We start from the raw sequence: 22278 nt of genomic DNA, 5'->3' as shown, positions 1-22278 counted from the left end.
ACAAAGTAAGTTGATAGAGGCCTCCAGTAAACACTAAGTTTGACCCAGAAAATGTTTACTTTGAAACTGGAATAAGTATGTAACTCACATAACCAAAAGAAAAAAAATTATAAACATTAAGTCTTCCTCTGTTCCCTTAGAAAAGTAAACCTAGCAAATCAAATACTTGTGATCTTTTAATGTGTTCTTAACTGTTCTTGATCAATAATTCAACCCAGAAAATACCAGGCTTTACTGCCCAACAAATTTAAAATTAATTAAGTCTTAATTTAAATCTCCACATTTTATAAAAGTTATTAATGTTTCCTTACCTTTTGATAGTGTATCTATTTCAGATATACTAGCCTAATACATACAACTATGGGACAATGAACATAACTATATGAAAAAGCCAAAGCAATTCTAGGTTGTGGAATTTCTTTTTCTCTGTATGTTCCAGCTTGAAAATTTAACAAATCGTTAATACAAAAGGCATTCTCATTTAACAGTAACTTCCACAGTAAGATTGGTTCATATTTGAGAAAAAAGGTTTTGAGTAAACATTATTACAACTAAAGTTTTACTTTAGCTATATAGACTTCTAAAAAAATATAACAAAAGAACACAGAAGTATCAAAAATCTTAGCTACTAACATTTGACATTAATATTACACTGCCAACTATAGACACATGTGTTAGCGAATATATATACATATATGCTCTTTTTCATAATGTCTTGATATGTATAATAAAATATATTTATAAGAAATTATTTACACAATAAATTATATTTATAGTAGTTTATATAGTTAGATTAATATTTACTGGTTTCTTTTGTATTAATATTTACTGTTGTAAATAACGTTAAATTACCTCTTCAGAACTTCTCTCCTGGAGATTATGAATAGATGCATTTGTGAGGGACAAAATAAAATTCTTGATAGATGGCCCTTTCTTCCAGCCAACTTGAAAGCACAAATTGACTATCTCTGGAATTAAAGCCAAGTATAGATCGCAACGATCCAGATCGCCAACCTAAAAATGAGGAAACAAAAGGTAAACCAAAGCATTAAGAGGAGGAAACTTAAACTGAAAAGAAAGAAAACTAATAGTAACAACGACAGCAGAAGGAAAACAACAGCAGTCATTGCAGTTGAACAGCTTTCTTTAATTCTGGGTTTGTTTGGTTTTGGGTGTTTTGGAGGGGCGGGAATGCTGGGAAGGTATTTTTAAGATCTTTTCAACTTGTAGGTTCTTTATGGTTTAGGGCTCTGCAGTATGCCTCAGAAGAGACTGTGAAATTCTGAAAGAAAGCTCCACTTCTTTTAATTGGCATGTTCACTTAACTTCCCTTCCTGGGCCCAAAGAAATGCCATGTGAAAACACCTGAGCTAGGCCAAGTATCAGAAGTGGTGTTCAAAGCCAACTCTGTTACCAGATCACAGCACAGCACCGCACCCTGCACATACACTACGGTGTGCCTTGCACTTCTTCCCCAGCTACTTTTTATCTCATGGCAGTACCTTGCTTACGCTTTTTTATTCTCCTATTGTATCTGCAACATCTTCACCTATTGTAAAAAACTCCTCCATATAAAGCCATGAAGTCCAGGAACCACATGAGGAAAGAGCTTTTCCTTCTTTAGCTTTGAGAGAAAATACACCTTTGAATCTCCACTTTCTTTCAGACACTGCTCTCCTGATGCAACTTAACTTTTGCTTTGCCGCAGGACCACTTTTCACATCAATCTTCCTTCACACACACATTTTGAGGACTGTCCACTATCAGACTGACTTTCTTTCTTTGCATTTCCCCTTCAATTTCTACTTCCCATATGCTTCTGAGAAAGTATCCCAGAGCCCCACACCCCTCTTGATGTTTCCACCCTTGCAAAAACACATGCTTTCCTTTCCCCCCAACACAACACTTTTTTCACTCGCCTAACACAAGAAGCAATTCTGACTTGTGTTCATTATTTCTGCACCCTTGTCCATACAACTTCCTCCATGAGACAAAACTGATTTTCTTTTTTAAACTCACTCTTCAGTAAATAATACTAAAAATGCCAATTTACATTTTGCCCATTTCCTTGTTACAGTCATCTCGTCCTTTCCGCTTTTTGGTCTTCTCCTTTCTTCCCAATAAGAGTATCCAAATACAGTCTACTAGACTTAAAATCTTTAAACTGAGGTCTTCTCTTCAAATCTGTTTTGGTTTTCTACCTTTCATGATACAAAATTAAAGGTGACAAAGGTCACGATTCAAAGAATTCTGAAGATCTTCCCCCTCTGCAGTTTCTCTTGTTCCGTATCATAGAACATTGAATCATTTAGATAGGAAAAGACCTTTGAGATCAGCAGGTCCAACCATTAACCCAAGACTGCCAAGTCCATCACTAAACCATGTCCCTCAGCACCACACCTCCATGTTTTTTTAAACACCTCCAGGGATGGCGATTCCACCACCTCCCTGGACAGCCTGTCCCAACGCTTCACCACCCTTCCCATGAAGAAATTTTCCCAATATCCAACCTAAACCTCCCCTGGCGCAATGTGAGGCTGCTTCCTCTTGTCCTGTCACTCGTGATCTGGGAGAAGAGACCGACCCCTGCTGCCTATGGCCTCCTGTCAGTTAGGTGCCGAGAGCAGTAGGGTCCCCCCCTCGGCTGCCTCCTCTCCAAGCTAAACAAGCAGAGTTCCCTCGCGTTGCGTGGGGTTGTTGTGGCCCAAGTGCAGGACCCAGCACTTCTCCTTGTTGAATCTCATACGATTGGCCTCAGCCCAGCCTGCCCAGATCCCTCTGCAGAGCCTTCCCATCCTCAAGCAGATCAACACTCCCCCTCAACCTGTTTGCTGCAACCTTACTGAGGGTGCACTCCGTTTCCTCATCCAGATCATCAATAAAGATATCAAACAGGGCTGGCCCAAACACTAAGCCCTGGGGAACACCAGTTGTGACCAGCCACCAGCTGCATGTGACTCCATTCACCACCACTCTTTGGGCTCGGCTGTCCAGCCAGCTTTTAACCCAGCACAGCAGACACCTGTCCAAGCCATGAGCAGCCACTTTCTCCAGAAGAATGATGTGGGAGATGGTGTCAAACGCTTACCAAGGTCCAGGTAGACAATAACGACAACCTTTGCCTCATCTGCTAGGTGGGTCATCTTGTCATAGGGGGAGATCAGGTTCCTCAAGCAGGACCTTCCTTTCATAACCCCATGCTGGCTGGGCCTGGTCCCCCAGCTGTCCTGCACGTGCCTTGTGATGGCACACAAGATGATCTGCTCCATCACCTTCCCCGGCACCGAGGTCAGGCTGACAGGCCTGTGGGTCCCCGGCTCCTCTCTCCTGCCCTTCTTGTACATCAGCGCCACACTGGCTAACCTCCAGTCTGCTGGGACCTCTCCGGTTTGCCAGGACTGTTGATAAATGACAGAGAGCAGCTTGGTGAGCTCCTCTACCAGCTCCCTCAGTACCCTTGGGTGGATCCCATCCAGCCTCATACACTTGTGCATGTCTAAGTGGAGCAGCAGGTCACTGACCATTTCCTCCTGGACCATGGGGACTTCGTTCTGCTCCTCATCCCTGTCTTCCAGCTCAGGGGGCTGAGTACCCAGAGGGTAGCTGGTCTTAAAACAAAAGACTCTTGAAACTCCTGGTGTATCTGTTCCTCGCTTTCAAAGTTCCTACTTGACATTTCATTGAGCTTCTGAGTACTGAGAATTAGCCTTCTTTTCAACTTCCACCAATCCTTCTTTCTCAAATTTATTTTCTTCCAAGAATACCACCACTCTCCTCATCAACATTACATTCTAATTCATCCCTCTCCATCTGGAAAAGTTTGGATGGTTTGCTTTACATGTCTTGTGTCTTTTTATTTACACGTGACTTAGAAGTGCTTTAGAGAAGGAAACGTGTATCTCCCCTCTCTTTCTCTAAAAAGCACTGCAGTTCTTTGATACATTCAATACAGTATTTTTCAAGTCAAATTCCTGTACCATCAAGCCATTTTGCTTAAAAATTCACAAGTTTCTTTGAGGTATATACTTAAGCATCGGCCACAGAACAAACAAACGGTAAAGTCAATAAAGATATTAACCAGTCTGAGGACTGAAAGTCTTGAACGCCAAACATCTTATGTTCACAACTGTACTAGTAGATATGATACAGTATATGATACTCATGATTTCTTACTATAGGATTTCTTTAGATTTGAGAAGAAACAAGCAATATGGACTACAGACACTAAACACTACTTGAAACTTTTCTTACTTTTTTTTTAACTTACTTTGCCCATTCAAAAAAGTTAACAGAAGTGTTGCCATGCAAATTGACTTTCTAGGTGCTTAGAAGATTTGACATGAAAGTTAGGAACACTGGTAAATCGTATTTAGCAGGCAAAACCACACCAAAGTATGTCTCATAATAATTACTTACAGTGCTTAACTCATTTGTAGTAAGCCGTCGGACAATAAATTCAAGAATACTCTCCACAGATGTTGCGACAGATTTCCAGATAAAAAACAATACTCCATCTGTGTGAAGAGAAAATAATATTAAATTTATTAACATATAGAAATGCAATTTCCTTAGGAAATGTATTGCATCATGTAGATTTAATTAAGTTACAGAACCAAAGTTATACAGTAGTAAGTATTCAAATACCTAATAATACTTTAAAACAGCTCTATAACACTTCAGCAGTGTAAGCCATGGGGCTGAAAAAAAAAAACCAAAACCACATGATACTCTTTCCTGAGATTTAACATGTATTAGTGAATGAAAACCCACACAGGACCAGAAGACCAAAGCATAATTTTCCAACTTTTAATGCACACCTTCATTCTATTCCCAACCCTCTGCACAAACAGTTTAATAATGAACTTACTCTTTAATAAAGAACAAAAGTTTCCATATCCAGCAGTTAATTGCATGCAAGAAAAATGCAGTTACCCATATACTACATACAGAAGTGAGAAGTGGTTTTTTGGTTGGTGTTTTTTTGCTGTTTAGAAATAATTCAGCTTTGAATAGAAAGTAATATTACGAGATTTCAGTCAAGTAGCTTCCTGGCTTAACACTGAAAACAAAAACACCGCAAGATGTGCCACTTTCTCTACAATGAAGTCAAGGCTACAAAGTATACCACATGTGCATAGCATTTCACAAACAAGATGACACAAGTTTATTACACAAGAGAGGTAGGTCACTGGTAAATCATGTTTTAACCACACACACACTTCAATCTGCTTCCAGGGTAAGGGCTAGTTGAAAGCCAAAGAAATAACACATAAATATGGAAAATGGACTTAAAGTACTCTGCATGATCATCTTGTTCTAAAAACATCGGTCAATAGTTTCAGCAGTTAGGAGAGTTACCCAGAGGTTTTAAATGGCTGTTTTTTTCTGAGGTTGACCCCGAGTTACGCTTCATGTAGCAAAATTATAGAATGGAAGACCTTCAAAAGGTAGAAATACAAAGGGACATATTTCCAGATGTTCTAAAGCTATATTGTACTTACTTTCAATGTTCTCTATTAAAATGGCTCATTGGACTGCATTTCCAATGCTTACTTTGTTTAGAACAAACAATTATGTCAGACTATTATCACATTTCACCACAAGTCTCAAATCACTAAAACATCTGCATCTAAAATTCAGAAATTCTTCAGATAAACATGTTGGACATAAAATCCAATCCACTATCAATGGCTCTGTAATGCTATAAAAAAATGATGAGCAAAAACTTACTGTTTAAGATAGTCAAGTCTAACAGCACAGACAGTAAGACCTGTGGAAAAACGCTGCTAATTTCAGCAAGCACTTCAGACATGTCTATCCCCATTAAAGTATTCCTAAAACATTTCTCAATCATTATTTTTGTTTTACAAGCTTAAATTCCTTTCTTCTTCCCTCTCATTTTACCATTTTCCATTTGACAGACAGGACTTTTCACCTCCTGTTTAACCAACACAGAAACAAAATTTCTGTATTTTACAGAATTACTCTTCCTGCCCCTCACCAGTCAACTCATGGCTGAGGAAACAAGATTTATTACTTGGCTCTCCTGTGCAGGACAAAGTAGCACAAAAATATTGTAGGAAACAACCTAAGAAGAGAAAAGTAATTCCTGTTCAATTTAGCCCGAACGGACATGTATTACAAGTCCAATTCTGAAAGCCTCTTGGAAAGACTCCACTGATTATAAGCTGTACTGGAGTACCTATGGGGGCGTTCAAAAGGATTGAGACACGGCGATGCTCAGCCTTGCTGTACCTTAAGAACTCTGGCAGCAGAATTTAACATGCTAAATCAGGCATATCAAGCATCAAAATTCCCAAAGCAGAAGCCATCCCATTACATCTACATTAGCAAGCACATAAGGAAATAAGGCACACAGAGTGTTCGATTCACGATACTAAAAACCTAACATGCACTTGCATGTGTTTTGTAGTGTTCTGCTTCAGGCTTATTCTAGCCTTCTGCCGTAGCCTAAATGCGCACTGGCAGTTGGGGCACATCTTCCAGTTGAGTTTCACTTGAAGGAATTCACTTCAGCAGTCAGAGACCATCACACAATACGAACTTTTAACAGCCTGCATAACTAGTGCTCAATATTTCAGTCAAACAGCTAAAATTCCAGGGGAGGGGTGTGTGGGTATAAATGTAATAAAACACTTTTTAAAATGAGGGCAAGTGTTTACTTCAGGGCTGCATTTAGGCATCTTTATGAAACCTGGATGCAGAACCTGAAATAACAATTTTTGTTTTCCATGTAAGAGCCTAAACCTGTGGCCCCCACTCCAAAACTACTCTTGTACTCCATGTTATAAAAACACTGAAAACAAAATCCCAAAATTCTGGGGAAGCAGAAAATAAACACCAAGAACCCTCCTGTTCCAGTTCAGCATTAAAAATTGCAGTATTATTTTCATTAATTAGAATTTGCTCTCAGGAAAAATAAAAAAAAAGGCTATTCCTGTTACAAACTGACCAAGTTCTCACAAAAGGAGTAGTAAGGACTCCGTAGCTTTTGTTCAGACTCTCCTGAAAAGTCTACCAGCTAAAAGTTCTCAATCTGTGGGGGGTCAAAACTCCTCGACAGTCAGATCAGCAGTCTTGTCCTTAAATGAGCACCTCTTAACCTCCTTGCATCTAAACACAGTCGAACTAAAGCAAGCAAGTTAAGCATGCCTACTGAAATCATGCCCAATACTGTGAAATAATCAGAGACATCCTGTCTTTTGCAGGCTAAATAGTGTTAGTGGAGACAAAAGTACCTACCGGTCAACTCAGAAAACAGTATGTCCAGCAGGATCACTTCATGCACTCAGGGAAGGCTCTGGCTGAACCTCCAGCAGCTAAGCAGATTAAGCTGAGTTTCTGTACTAACTTCTTTCTGAAGTGTCTACATGATTTATGGAACCCATACATTGGCCTATAAATATTTGTAATACAATCACACTCTCCATATTTTAACTAACTGCTAATCTAATCCTAATGGGTAACAACTGATTTCTTCAAAGGCTTCCACGTTCTCAATTCCCAGTCCTTGGGACACCTTCAGAAGAGGTCCTGTAGGATTGGACCCACAGCTCTATTTCGTAACAGATATGCCAGATTGTCAACTTTCACATTTACCACTTCTAGGCTAGTATTAATTTGACAATATAGCCTTAAAACAGTAAGTACCTTAGTTTTAGTTAGACTATAATTAACATAAGACACAGTATACTGAAGATATCACTAACCATCTTGCGTATTGGAACATTTTAACGAACGGGTCTGCAATAACTTCAAGAGAAGCTGTAGGCTTTTATCTGTTTTCAGTGTTGGTATGTAAGCATTACTGCCAAGTCTCATCAAGACATCCAGAAGAGGGTTCAAGAAAGCCTCTAGTTCAATCCATTCTATGTTGCTTTTTCCACTACACAAAAACAAAAATTAAAAAGAAAGTCTTCTTCTGAGTATCTGCCTTAAGTGCTGAAGTCACTTATGGAAATAAATAGGACACATGTTTCCAAGTCACTTAAGTATCTTTAGAAATGTTACCCAGTATGTTTGCAGCAACAGTTGGACAAGGTCTAAGGAATGATCAGGCTGACCGAAAGTCTACAGAGAGAAATGGACAGCTTCCTGACTTGATCAGGCTTCTACCAGATCTTTCAGGAGTGAAAAGATGAAAAAGAGAGATAATTAAAATAAGATACTTCATACTTACCTGCATTTATTGCTCATTTGCTCCACATCTGCAGCCAACAGAATCATTGTTGCGACAAGCTTAGCTTCAAACCAGTCAGGCATAAAGCAATTTTCTCCTGATTAAAGATATTTTAAGGTTTTCACAGTATTTAAAAAATATCTTCATATTAATTTTTATAACTTTTGGGTTTATAACTTTTAAAATAAATCAGTAGTATAACAATGCTAACAAGAATATTATTACTAATTTTTTGCATTCTATTATCTAGATATAAACTAAACTCAAACACAATTGCTTTTCGTCTATGGCTCAAAGAGGCTAATCTCATTGGCCTCTATGCTGAAGTCAATTTTAGGCAATGTGTTGTATCAGGTAGTAGATTATATTACGTAGTATCTCCCAAAAGACTTTTCTATTGCTTTTAAAAATACACTTGCATATTCAAATGAAATTAATCACAAACATAATTCCACTATGCTTCATCAAAAACATCAGCTGTGATCTTGACCAGTTAAAAGTTGTATGAAGAACTAAAACTACTCTGTCAAAAGGACATAAAAAAGTAAGTTTCCCTTTTCATCAATCTTTTATGCAAGACTGTATCATTGTACTTCTAAACTTGTTTCCTAAATAGTACTACATAAGGTGGTTTTAGGGTTTGACTGCTACGTTTTTGGCTTTGGGAATTCAGAAAGCAAAACACGCTAGTTCAAGCAACTAGACATGGTTGGGGTTTTTTTGCCACCACAGAGCTGCTTATAAGCTAAGATTCGTATCAAACCAGGAAATTAAAAACATCACTTTTTAGAAGTGAAACACAGATGTTTGCCATGGAATAGAAGATAACATAGACCAAGGCCTAAACAAACATTTCAGGAAGGAGAGAATATCTGCCAAAATTTTTCGCAAAGCATATGCCTTGGAATAGCAACAGACAAAATTTGCTTGCAACTCCTCTAACAATAAAACAATCAAGTGAAGTTTCCTGGGCTGCAGGAAGCTTCTGAAGCTATTTATCATTAGCAAATTCTGACCTACTTTTTTATCTCCTATACGTGTAATATTTAAAAAGCATTCAGTTTTGACTTTTCACATTATAAGAAGATATAAAATTCGCTGCAACTGCAGTACTTCAGTAGCAAGCAAATGAGTGCCACGCAAAACTTAAAAGTATTCAAAAGGTCAGTCTGCCATTCCTTTCAACATACCTAAAAAAACATCTGAACTTAAGTTGTAACAATTTAAAATGTGGCAGTGAACAAAGAAGTCCCTTCAGAATTTATCTGCATATCTATACTGCATACAAAGAACCTTCCTTGGCTATAACGTGTGGCAGCTTGTGTGCAAGCAGTCCAAGATTAAAAGAACACCACTATGGAGGAAGGCGTGTATGAGCTGCCAAGCTTGCCTAACTATACAGCATCTCTCTACATAAAGACACTCGGTCATTTTACAAAGTTCTGCTGAGAAAGGCTACAGAACCTTAGAAGTGATATTCACATTCTCATGTGCTTACCTCTGCTCCCACACTCCAGCATTTTCAGGCACTACCAAAAAAGTAACAAAAGAAATCTAACGGACAAGCATCAGTGCAGCACTAAAACTGAATATTAAGGCTTAACTTTCAATACGGCAGGACTGTATGCTATGAAGGAAAACTGAAATTAGAAAATAAAGTTCAAACTTAAGACTGTTGAATATCACAAATTACATAGAATTTGAATAGGTACAATATAAATAAACAAAATCCAAAGGATTGCTGTAATTTTTTTAATCATCTTCCAAATATTTTATTAATAAACATTTAACTTACTTTCAGATGCTGGTGTCTTAAGGTACTCTCCCACAAGACTGCGTACATATTGACATAATGACAATGTCTCTTGATGTTCAAAATCAGAGGTTACAGACTTTCTGAAGCATCTGTCATTCACTTGCAACCAACTGCAAAGCTAAATTAGAACCAGTATGTTACTAGTTAACCACATCTGCCAGCTGTGTAATGACATTACCAACATTAACTAAAGCACTGTTAAACACATGCTGTTACATCAACAAATCCACACTGTGAGAGTTGCTCACTGCAGCTCCCTTGAGGCTTAGCAGGCTATTGCCTTGTAACTGACAGAAAAAGGTTCTTCAGTAACTCAGCGTGCCCTCCCCCTCCCCCCCCAAAAAAAATTCACTGGTACCAATACAAGAAAAATCACAGTTCTTAAAATTAAGCAAATTCATTGGTACCAATACAAGAAAAATCACAGTTCTTAAAATTAAGCAAGACTCGTAAGAATTCCCTTATCTCAAAAGGGCTTCACACAGTCAAGTGTTACATAGTAAGACCTGCATTTTTTATTATTTTTAACTTTCATGCCAAAAGTCAATGAAATGGAACAAGATGAAAGGTATATTATATGTAACAAGAGGACACTACGCAAAAAATTATTTTATCATTACACTCCTGTACAACTAACCAAAAGTCATGGCTATGTATTCAATTGGCTCCGGTATATCCTATATATAAAATTGTTTCTTGGAAAATTTTTTTCACAGCATTTTGCATCTTGCAGAGACAAAACACATCCTGTGGAAATGTAAAATTTACAGTCTCACTCTACATGGTAGGCACATTTTTCTCTTTGAGATTACCCTGTTATTTCTGCCAATGCTGGGCTCACCCAAACAACATGCAAATCAGAGGCAGCTCTTAGCCAATTTTTTTTGGTCCCTGTACTGGCCCATTCAGAGTGGCTCAGGATCCACATTATCCTGGTCAGTAATTTCAGAACCAAAAGAAAGGGAAAACATGCACCATACTAGCAGTCTATGCCCAGACTAACACTACAGTGTTCTTTTCCATCAAATGAAATTTTACAACAGACCACTGAGGGGAAATGAGAGGGAAGTAGTCATTAAGAGAATATATATATAATATACAAAAATTACTGCCTGCAGAATCTGATGAGCAAGAACAGCTCCAGCTGAGGATGTTACATCCACCTTGTATCCTTAATAAAAGGAGAGAGGAAAGCCTCTTTGGATTCCATAAAGTGCCCTGCTTCACACTCTCTCTATGAAATTACCAACAGTGTGACTTGTGTGAGGAGAGATCATGGATGCCTAATGGGAGAGATTACAGACAGTAGTACAGGGTTGCCAATAGCTACTTCAGTTCCTACAATCATGGCAAAGTATGCAGAAGACTAGGACTGCGATGAACACACTGAAGTCTCTTAAAGGACCAGTATTCAGGGACCAAAAGTCTGAGTAAGATCTGATTTGCATTTCAGTATAGTTATACCAAACAGCTGCAATACCAAGATAAACTCTAGGAAACGCAATGAGCTGGGGCATACAAGCTCTGAAGGATTTAAATAAAAAATTTTTTAAAAAAAAAATCTATCTCAAGAGACAGCTTTTTCTTCTGCAGACTTGAGAATTTCTACATAAAGAAAAAAGTTGTGTTTTTCTCCTTGGCCACTTTACCTTACCTTCAGCCATCTTAGAATTCCTCACTTTGAAACTGCTTAATAATTTGTTTAGGGTTAACATTAACACTTTTATAGCATTAAAAAAAAATAAGTATCACCGCTTTCAAGTAAAAGACAAATTCATCAGGACTCCACATCCAGAAATTCCATAATGTACCTGCAAAAGTAGCTAACTATTTAAATATTGTCAGTAAAACAACATACATTTGTATAGATATTAAAAAATGTTTGATGAACATAAAACCAGCTTCTGTTCTCACCTCCACCCATAACACAGTATCTCTCCTGAGGGACTCCTCTGGTCTAAGGGACAGAAGAAAGCTTGAAACTTCTGGGAGGGACACTTTCTCCTGAAGAAATTAATCAGGATACAATAGTTGCCAACATAATATACAACAGTAACATCTATTTAACAACTTAAAACAGTTGGCTGTCATCTGGCAAAAGTTTCAGAAAAAGAAATTAACTTTTCCGTGACACAGACTAGTTTTTGCCTCTTTGGGACCGACTTATCTTTTTACCAAGGAACACAAATATCAAAATCTACCTGAAAACTAATGAATGACTGGAAGAATAGTGCTATTCACTGATGACACCTTTTAAATGTATGTACATAAATGAGAGAGAGTCACTGGTAAGTACTGTATCTGTATCTCTAAAAGGAAATTCTACTCAGACAAGTTTATAGCCATAAAACAAAACATAGAAGATTGTCTACTCATGTAAAAAGCAAGCATGTTGTAAGACAACCGAAACATTAATACCTTGACTAATGAATAAATAAGGTAATTAATGGTAGTTTTATCATTCTAGTATTATGAATACTTTTATTCTCTTGGGTATTTCAGGAAAGTCCAATTATTTTCTGGATGTTAAAACCTGAGTTTATACAGTGGCTATTCATAATGGGATACTATTTCATAATCACCGCAGGAAAACCCTGCAAGAAAACATCAACTAATAAAAGGTAATGAAAAAAAAATACATCTTACAAAAACAAAAGTTAACATAAGCATACCCATACTTACATAGCACAATTTATTAAGTAGTCACTAGAAAAATGCAAATTCAGCAAAATCAGTTGTTCCATGTTGTATTCAGCAATTTTTTTTTAATACTGTTTACCCTGTAAAAGCGTATGTGTACTTCTAAGACACCAGGAAAAAGAGAAAAAAAACCCACCAAAACCAAAACCTCAACCACACTGAACTCACCACATCTGTCAAATGCATAGCTGTTTGAAGAAGATAGCACTGAGCAGCTCCACGCAACAAAATCTGATGTGTAATCATAGTACACTGAAGGACATCTCTGGAAAGAGGAAAGATATGCACTGTGGAAAACACACACTTAGGAGGTTTAAACATTTTCATGTATTTGCTAATTATTAACCATTTTCAATATATTAGACTGTATTTAACAAACATTCTACCAAGTCTAACACCATCATTACCTGATTAGACAGCATGCTATCCAAAACCAAGATTACTGCTATATGTACTATAAAACTAGTATTAAGACTTAGATAAACCTGACAAAACAAAGAGCATGGCTAAGTGGGAGGGCAGCAAAGCAAAACCAAAACTAAAGGAACAATTCCCATGATCACATCAGTTTGAACTGATAATTTAGTATTTGCATTGCCGTCTGTAACAAATACAGAAATAAAGAATATTCTTTATTTAGAAAATAGAAATGTTTGCAATCAAATTGTCACTCTAGCACGAAACTGAAAGAAACCTTCAATAATCTTTTATCAGCAGAGTGTCTTTTTACCTTCCCCCCACACACTGTAAACTACTTTTATCCCATATTCCTTCAACCACCAGTAAGATTTTGTTTCAAAGCTCAAATCTGATTAAACTGGAATAATGACTGATTTTTAGTGACTCTATGAAGTGCAAGCAGACACTTAGGAAACATCAGTGATTAAGGACAATATGCATGCCAAGAATTTTTACCTAGGTTTTTATTTACAATTCTCAAACTTTCAATTCTCAGTTTTGTGGGCTGTCCTTTGATATAGCCTCAACAGACATAAACAAGGTTTTAACATAATCAGAAGAAAAGGAAGAAGTTTGACACACATCAGTTAGGAAGTATGGAAGACCAGGGTAAAATGATGCCACAAAAAAAGCAATGACAAAGGTCTGAAATGCAAAACATTTGTTTTTTAAGTACTACAGAGATATAAAAACATTGGCTCTTAAATTGCTTTCCCCAGAAATGGACATGAAGGAGAGAGAACCTTCCATTCCCATGTACAACCATCACATCCTCCTTGAAGTAACAAACACGAATTACATCCTGGCTCTCCAGATGTTCTGCACATTACTTTAGAAGAAATCTGTAAGAACTCAATGCAGTGTGCATTTTACCTTAAAGCATGAAGTCCTTCAGTGCCCAGTACTTTACACGCAGGGATATATGCCAGAGCCATAGAAAGAAACAAAATGGGAACAGCACACCAATGCCTACTTGTCATCTTCTGAATAAATTTTAACAGGAAGCTGCCTTAAAATAAAAGTAAACAGGACAAACAATCCAGAGTGATTTCTTGTTCTCCAATGCATTTAAATGGCACAGACCCCAGCAGAAGTGTTACAATTATTTCTGAAAATTACATGGAAGACAACAAAGTAACTTCCTGATTATTTCAATGAAACAAGTACAGTTCAAAGAAGTCTGTCAGTAAGGATAAGGAGATAACCAGAAAAAATTAATTTTCACTTTGGTTATCCACACTAATCACCATAGTAACAGAATTTTAACTTTTTCGAGTATTAGACAATGTCTTTTTAAAGCTGCTCAGTCCATGTGATGACAGACCAAAGTACATCGTGATTCAACCTGTTTAATGGATGCTGGCAGGGCCAAAGCAAGCCTAAAGGGTTTTTTTTTTCCTCAAGACACCACAGCTACAATTTGTAGAAGCAGGCCACTCAGCCTCAGGGATGCTAATCACAGACCCTCCATTTTGTGATAAAATATATACGTCTTGGGACAGGGCAGAGAAATAGGGCATCTATGGCATTACAAACATGTAAGGTGTTTCCTACCAGAACATGTACCTGTAGATAGGGGTACCGAACAGACCTGGTTCTACCCTTATTTAATCCAAATTAAACCAGGTATTACATTCTGGTCTGTCACAGGTTGCTCCTTCTTTTCAGCCTACACTAACACGGAAACTTGGAAAAAACTCAGAAATCTTCATCCATCCAACCTCACAATAAAAGAATCCTTATTCAGCTTCTGCTTCAGCAGGACTGGGTCTTTTGAATGCCTGACTACGCAGGTTGTGACTAAAAAACTCTGGCAGATTGGTTAAAGAAACCCCCACAACCCAAGACTTCCAAACCCGCCCCCCAAATGAAAAAAAGAACAGATCTAAAAATTTTGCTCAGCACAGTATTACCTACACTGACAAATAAAAAAGAATCTGCAAATACTGTTCATCTGCAGCACTTAGGAGTTAGTTTGTTTGGGTTTTTTTCATTAAAAAAAAATAATCAGGTTTGCTTCAGTTTGCCCCTAAAACAATTTTGTAGCTTAACATTGCAGCATCCCTCAAAGCTTTGGAAGACCTCTCTCTCTTCTCTGGAAACTCCACTGCCACAAGGAGAGTAACGTAGAAAAGTAGTGGTAAACATTTACATGAGATACAGAAAACTGCTCCATAGTTTTTATTTGGTGTCTTTATCTAAAAAAAGGTAAAGGTGAAACTGAAACATACCTTTTTCTTCCTTTGGAAGAAGCATGACATAAGTAGCCAAAAACTTCTGTAGCCTCATTCCCAAAGGAGGACAGGCTCCCATTAACTGACTTGGTGTCCTGTTGGGTTTTAAAACATCAAATACACAACTGGTATGTTAACAGCTACAAGGATTGCTCCTAAACAAAAACAAAGTGCAGTTCAGTGGTTAATTCACTGCAGAGACTGCTCCAACAGCCCACAAAGATGGAGGATGCAAGCTAATGCCCTCCCATTTATCCCAATATCCAACAGCACCCAGTGAGCACACAGTGGATGAGGACCGTCCCAAGAGCATGACTCTCCCTGGCCACCTACAAGTACATGGTGGCAGCACACTCCAGCACTCAAGCACAGCCTCAAGTCAGGTTACTCAGGACTACGAGCATTGAGCTCACAGTGAGAGACGGCACTGTCAGTTCAACCTTGTGCCCGCACCTCCAGAATGACACAGGCCTCCGGGGAGCAGGCAGCCAAAGACCACGGGGCAGATCAGTGGCATGCAGTGGGGGCGCAACAAGTCTGATTTGGAAAACAGTGAAGACAAATTACCTACACAAGTATGCTAGGGAGCAAGACTATAAAGCCAGTATAAAGAAAACTACTTAAAACCTTCTGTTCTTGTCAGTAAAGATGCAATAAATGTTCCACGAGACCAACAGAGAGAAACTGTGTCCCACCAGGATCCTGGCTATGAAGGATCAGCAACAGTCATGAGATTTTTATACTCTTCTCTAAGTAGCTTGACATGAATCGTAACAACTTTGTATACTCTTGGTATACTCAAACATGCATCCTCCTCTACACAGGCCAACGCATTTCACCGAAATATAGATTATGAAGCATCAATCCAACACGGCTCTAACGCACTGAAACTCTCAGCACTTGCTTCAACTTCTGCCTTCCCATCCATGTATGCCCATGGAAAGCATACTGCAGCCGGCTAACTGAGATGAGAAACGCAGAACTGCTGTGAGACCCCCAAAGAGGTCACATTTGTCCCATCGTGTTTAGATGAAACAACCTATTCTGACTACACTTTATGCAGAATCATCTAATCCAAACTGATCACCAGTTTAATAAGTGACAGTCATTTCCCACTTCCCCCACCCCCAAAAAAAAGAAAAAGTGCATAAAGAGATGGTTTCTATCTATCTACCAAGGTCAGCCAGTCAAGGCTCCTCCAACATCACTCAGAACTGAGTTTCAGATTGCTAGCTGAATCACCCATGCCACTGCATCTGTGTAACGCTGAGCGCACAAAGTGCATTCAGCACTTTATTCGCCATTCTCAGTACTCTCCATGCAACTAGCACAAAGGACTGAATGCCATCAGTACACTGAATGTACAGCAACTTGCAACTCCTCAAACTTGTATCTGTTCTTTATGTATTTACACCACAGAAGGCTACTGTCATCTGTCAACTGTGAATAGCCTCCTGTGAAAAAGTGTAATTTCCCAAAAGGTAATGGGGCACTGTCAAAAAACCACTTCCATCAGTCATGAATTGGCAACAACGAGAGCAGCCCCTTCTTTCCACGTGGCAAGAAAATGAGAAGATAGAAAATACTTCACTAAGTTACTAATTTATCATATCTCACTTTATTTCCAAATTAACGTTTCAACACCAGGTGTAAAATAAGACCTTGAGGCATCTCTGGGTTGCTATTATTAGGATTAAACTGAACCTACTTTATCTAGCTCACAGCCACCCACCTTTCCTGAAAAACTCTTTTACCTGTCAGTTAGTTTAGGAACACCATTTGCTTAGTAATTGTTTTCCTCCATCCAAGATTTTATCCACTACTCAAACCCAGTGTTATTAGAATACATTTCCAATAACCAATACATTTTTTTAAAAAAAACATTAAAAACCAGTGGCTTACCTGCTATAGAGGGAACTTTCTGACAGGGCATCCATTAACGGTCCAATGACAAACTGATAAAAGAAGAACAACGCCTAAATGTACACTTGCAAGGCACTGTTAGATAGAGGCTAATTAGACTTATTTCACCAGACTTTAAAAAGACAAAGTCAGAAATCAGAGAATACTCTTGCTAGTAGTAAATAGCAGCGGCAAAAAAGTGGAGGAAACTAAAGAGAAGGGAGAGCAGGAGAATAAACAAGCAAAGCAATTTTTTCACTAGGTACATTTCACAGAGCATTGTGAAAGGTACAGGCAAGTAAGAAATCCTTTTGGGAAACAGACAGAGAAAAGGTACTTAAACATGAAATAAAGGAAAGACTAGGCACCAACATAAGCAGAAAGATTTAGGGTGTGTTTTAAGGTTGACTGGATTTCAAGTCAGTCATCAAGGGGCTGACTTAATTTGTATAAATCAGAAATGTTGACCTGTGAGGGCAATTCTCCTTCTATGAAGGAGAGAAGAAATAAATACTAGTATAAAAGATCATTCCTTACTAAGGTGCAGGCTAGTTGGGGAGTCAACCTACATATGATACTAATAAAAAATAATTAGGGATGTTAAATTTACAACATTTCTTCCCACATATAGAGTATTTTAAAGTGTGTTTTTCAATGGGATACAGTAATACACTGATTATCCTACCAGAGACATTCACCTCCTGACAGGGTTATCTAACAATAGATCTTCAAAATGCATCCCTGAGTAGGAGACAATATGCACAGGCTTCAAGTCTGTTGACCAGGTTTATCCAAGACTCTGTTCAATCTATTCATATTAATTAGCAACTTTGCAGAGGTTCAGAGGGCTCTGAAAATCACCCCTCTGCGAATTTCACTTCTGGTAACAAATCTCAATAAACTGGGAGCCAACTTTAATTAGAGCACATTACTCTGAAATATAGGAATGCATGACTGCACTCAAAAATGCGTTTTCTCTGTCTGGCCCTTTTTCAAGTAATTATGTATTTGATGCCGCTTACAAACATTGCTATCACTTGCACGGTTAAGGGGTTATTTTTAAAGAACGTGACCAATTCCAACACTACTGAGGCAATTAGCATTAAGACACACCACAAATTAGAACGTAGTTCTGGCAAGTAACAGTAACACACTTACCTCAGAAAAACCAAGTGGATTTGGAAGATGCTTCGTTTCATAAAGTTCCAGAAAATGAAGAATGCCTTCCTTTGTCAATGTTTTATTCTCACTTTCAAACATTCGCTTATAAATACACATGTGCCATGATGGGTGAAACAACCAACAGCCTGTTACAAAAGCAAATTCTTCTAAACTGATACAGAAATTACACCAATGTATTAACATGCTAACAATGTACTGATGGACTTAGGGGCAATCTCAGAGTCAATTCACAGGACATTTCAAAAATACTATTATAGCTACATATATATATATACACACACAGTGTTTGCTAAATCTCCAACACAAAAAGGAATTATTAACATGGCTTTCAAAACTTGTCCTCTACATTTTAGAATTTTACCCTCTTAACGTCTTGCACTACCTAAACAGATGTGCTATGTTTTTGCCCTACAAAAGATAACAGTACATCCTTCAACATGCTGTCTCGGCACTAGTTTTATTTCTTCTCTCCCCACTTCCAATGAGTTGGGGCTTTTTTCACCCCTTTTGCAGAGTTGCATAGGTGACTCGGCTCACATGACCCACCGCAAGAATCTCTGCCTTTGTTTGATTTTCACACCAGCTTAAGTAAAGCAAAACGTAGTGGACATGGATCACTTGGTTGGGTTTGCTGACAGAAAAAAAATATTTCAAGATAATACAGTAAGCAATAAGCATACGCTAGGACATCTTTCTTGGAACAGAGCAGCACTGCCTGCACACATGTTCCAAGTGACCTATGCATATAAGCAGACCCACAAAAAGTGGAACCACCACCCAGAAAACAGCTATTTTGAGAAACAAAACATAACAAAAAGCCGCTACTAAAAGAGCAGAAGAAAAAAAAAACAACCAAGAAAAAGTGTGAATTAACTGCCTAATATTTAGGAGGTGTTTCAGTTATGTCTTACCTTTTTCCCTTGATATAGCATGCTCATATAAACCATTTAGTTTTGGTAATACTGGCTTTATGACATGGATCTGAAATGCAAATCACACGTAACGTAAGTAGTCGCTTTAACTCTCAAACCTAGGAACTGGCACTTATTCGTGGGCTAGAATTTATTGTTGACAGCATTAATATAGTAACTGACAATTTAACTGCATTTAAACAAACATTCAACACCCGTGCAACTGATCCTGGCACTTGTCACCTAACAGTCCATCGTAGTTTAGCACTGAAGAAAAACTGATTCTTCCATGCTACCATACGATAAGAACAACACTTCCTAACAACCAACCACTCTATTCCTCAAAATTATAATAAACCAGCACAAATCTCTAAAATTAAACATTTTGGGCAATACTATTTCTCTGAGTTACAGGGCAATTAGGTACAAATAGAATAACTACAAAGAGGCAGTGACACAACTAACAGTTACCACCACCACACCGCACAGTTATGGAAGCCTCAAGCCAACAGGCGTCTTCCTGCCGAGGATGCGGGATGCTCCGGCTCAGCACCATCCCCTTCCATGACCACACACACTCCGCCACCCTGATGTGGTCCCCTCCACCGGAGGGGGGTTACCAACTCAGTGTGGTGGCCAACAACGTTCACTAGGACACGGGCCACCTGCGGCCTCGCCAGCCACACACAGCAGCCCAGGTTTTTCTCTCTTAGTTCAACCTGCCTTAGCCAGAATTATTCCAAAGACAGAGAGGCGTTCTGAATTTATTCCAAATTAATCACACGTGCTGTACTTTCAATAGTTAAGCTTTGAAATAAAAACGTTCCTGTTAGTGGTGACTCGGATACCCTCAGCCACCAGAACTGGGAATGTTTGGCCCAATACCGGCATTCCCAGTACGCGCGCCTAAAGCGACATATGTGGACAGGCTCCCACCTGGTTCCCTTCCAAGGTTTCCATTATCAGAATGTACGTCTCCCAAAACTGCATCAGCTCCTCGTTCTTCTCAGCAGACCACCAGAACAGGCTCGATTCTGGCCAAAAGAGAAACGAAGGGCGGTTTCTCCCCGCCGCCCGGCCGGCCCCCGCCGCGCCCCCCGGGCCGCCCCGCCGTACCGTCTGCGCCCTCCGCGGGGCAGCGCAGCTCGGCGCGCTGCCCGCCGCTCAGGTCCAGGGCTCGCTTCAGCAGGTAGCGGGCCCGCCGCCGGCACAGCCCGTCCCGCTCCGTCAGGCCCTCCTGCACCAGCCGCCAGAACCGCGGGCACAGCCGCGCGTCCAGCCCCGGCCCGGCGCCCGGCGCGCCCCGCGGCAGCAGCGCGTCGGCCAGAGCGCTCAGCGCCAGCAGCGCCCGCCCAGCCCGCGGCGGCCCGCCGGCGCCCAGCAGCCCCTCCCAGACGCGCCGCAAGGCCGCGCCGTTGCTGCCCAGCGCCGGCAGCAGCCGCCCGGCCACCAGCGCGGCGGCCGCCTCACCCTCGCCCTCCTCCCGCACCAGCGCCAGCGCCGCCGCCACGCACCGCGCCACCAGCGCCGGCTCCTCCAGCCGCGGCGCCGCCGCCACCAGCGCCTCCACCGCCGCCTCCGCGCCCGCCCCGCCGCCCGCCGCAAGCTCCGACAGCGCGTCGCGGGCCAGCCGCGCCGCCAGCGGCGCCCCGCACAGCAGCACGCAGTGCCGCAGCGCCCCCCGCGCCGCCCGCGCCACCCGCAGCCGCTCCCCGCACCCCCCCCCCCGCCGCCGCCGCCGCCGCCTCCCCGCCGCGCAGCAGCGGCCGGCACCACTCCAGCGCCATCTCCCAGGCGGCCCGCCGCAGCGCCTCGGCCTCGCCCGGCGGCGGCCCGCCCGCGGCCAGGCGCTGGAGCAGGAGGCGCAGCGCCTCCGCGCGCTCGGCGGAGAGCGACGCGCACACGTCCCGCAGCAGCGCACAGGGGTCCCCGCAGCGGGCCAGCAGCGCGTCGGCCAGCACCACCTCCATCCTGCGGGGAGGGGAGCGCCGCGCCTGCGCAGGCGGGGGCGGGCGGGGCCCGGGCGGCCCGCGAGGGGCCTGCGGCGCCGCCTGGTCCGCTGAGGGGGAGAGGCGGGAGGTGTGGCGGGCGCCTCGGGCGCGGCCGGCTGAGGGACGGGCAGGGGGCGAGGCGGCTCCTCGGGCCTCGCCGGCTGAGGGACGGGTAGGGGGCGAGGCGGCTCCTCGGGCGCGGCCGGCTGAAGAGGGAGCAGGGGGCGAGGCGGGCTCCTCAGGCCTCACCGGCTGAGGGACGGGCAGGGGGGAATCGGGTTCCTCAAGCACCGCTGACTGAAGAGCAAGCAGGGGCCGAGGCGGGCTCCTCAGGCACGGCCAGATCCCGTGCATCGCCCGTAGGAAAAAATCATGGGAGCTTTGTGGCTGCACACAGGCCCTGGGGAGAAAGCACCTGTAAGGCTCTGGCCCGCGGGTTTGTGTGGCGTGTAGCCCAACTGGCTAGCACAGGAACGGGGGTGTGTGTCCACATGAACGTTTTCAGTTGTCCTGCTGCTAAGCAAAGCCCGACCTCGTGTGTTTTCTCATGGGCCAAGCATGGGAAGGCCTCACAGAGACGTCCCAGATGCCAGCACTATCTTTGAGGGGGTAAAGTTCCTTTGCTGTGAGCCTCAGGCTTCATGCACATCACGACGCAAGATCAAGCAGCACAAAATGCTCAGTTTTCCTGTCATGCTTGTTCTTACCATTTATGCCAATATCAGTTATTGAAGCCAGTCTACGTTGCCATCGCAGCATGCCAGGAGTCTACCTGAATGCCCTCCATCGGAAAATGATGGGAGGCATTCCTGCCTGCTGGCTCCCTGCTGTCAGCTTGTTACGATGGTCCAGGCCACCAGCACTGTGGCCAGAGGACAACTGA

At 41.4% G+C, this 22278-nt stretch overlaps 1 protein-coding gene across 1 annotated transcript in view; it reads right to left on the bottom strand.

The window, feature by feature from the left end:
- TARBP1 (TAR (HIV-1) RNA binding protein 1) overlaps window positions 1–21374 on the bottom strand; it is a 40854-nt gene extending 19480 nt beyond the window's left edge. Inside the window, exons 1-15 of the mRNA XM_040599370.1 lie at window positions 21138–21374; window positions 20521–21085; window positions 20341–20438; window positions 19405–19474; window positions 18470–18618; window positions 17312–17364; window positions 15407–15504; window positions 14049–14184; window positions 12885–12981; window positions 11931–12020; window positions 9996–10134; window positions 8201–8297; window positions 7731–7906; window positions 4417–4514; window positions 853–1014 (exon numbers count right to left, since the gene is read on the bottom strand). Coding sequence (XP_040455304.1) covers window positions 853–1014; window positions 4417–4514; window positions 7731–7906; window positions 8201–8297; window positions 9996–10134; window positions 11931–12020; window positions 12885–12981; window positions 14049–14184; window positions 15407–15504; window positions 17312–17364; window positions 18470–18618; window positions 19405–19474; window positions 20341–20438; window positions 20521–21085; window positions 21138–21374 — 2265 coding nt within the window. The remainder of the gene's footprint in view (window positions 1–852; window positions 1015–4416; window positions 4515–7730; window positions 7907–8200; window positions 8298–9995; window positions 10135–11930; window positions 12021–12884; window positions 12982–14048; window positions 14185–15406; window positions 15505–17311; window positions 17365–18469; window positions 18619–19404; window positions 19475–20340; window positions 20439–20520; window positions 21086–21137) is intronic.
- Between the last annotated feature and the right edge of the window lie 904 nt (window positions 21375–22278).

The sequence above is a fragment of the Falco naumanni genome, chromosome 6 (assembly GCF_017639655.2).
Source record: "Falco naumanni isolate bFalNau1 chromosome 6, bFalNau1.pat, whole genome shotgun sequence".
Taxonomy (NCBI): Eukaryota; Metazoa; Chordata; class Aves; order Falconiformes; family Falconidae; genus Falco; species Falco naumanni.
Note: the sequence above shows the minus strand (reverse complement) of the source record. Positions and strands in the feature narration are given on the sequence as shown.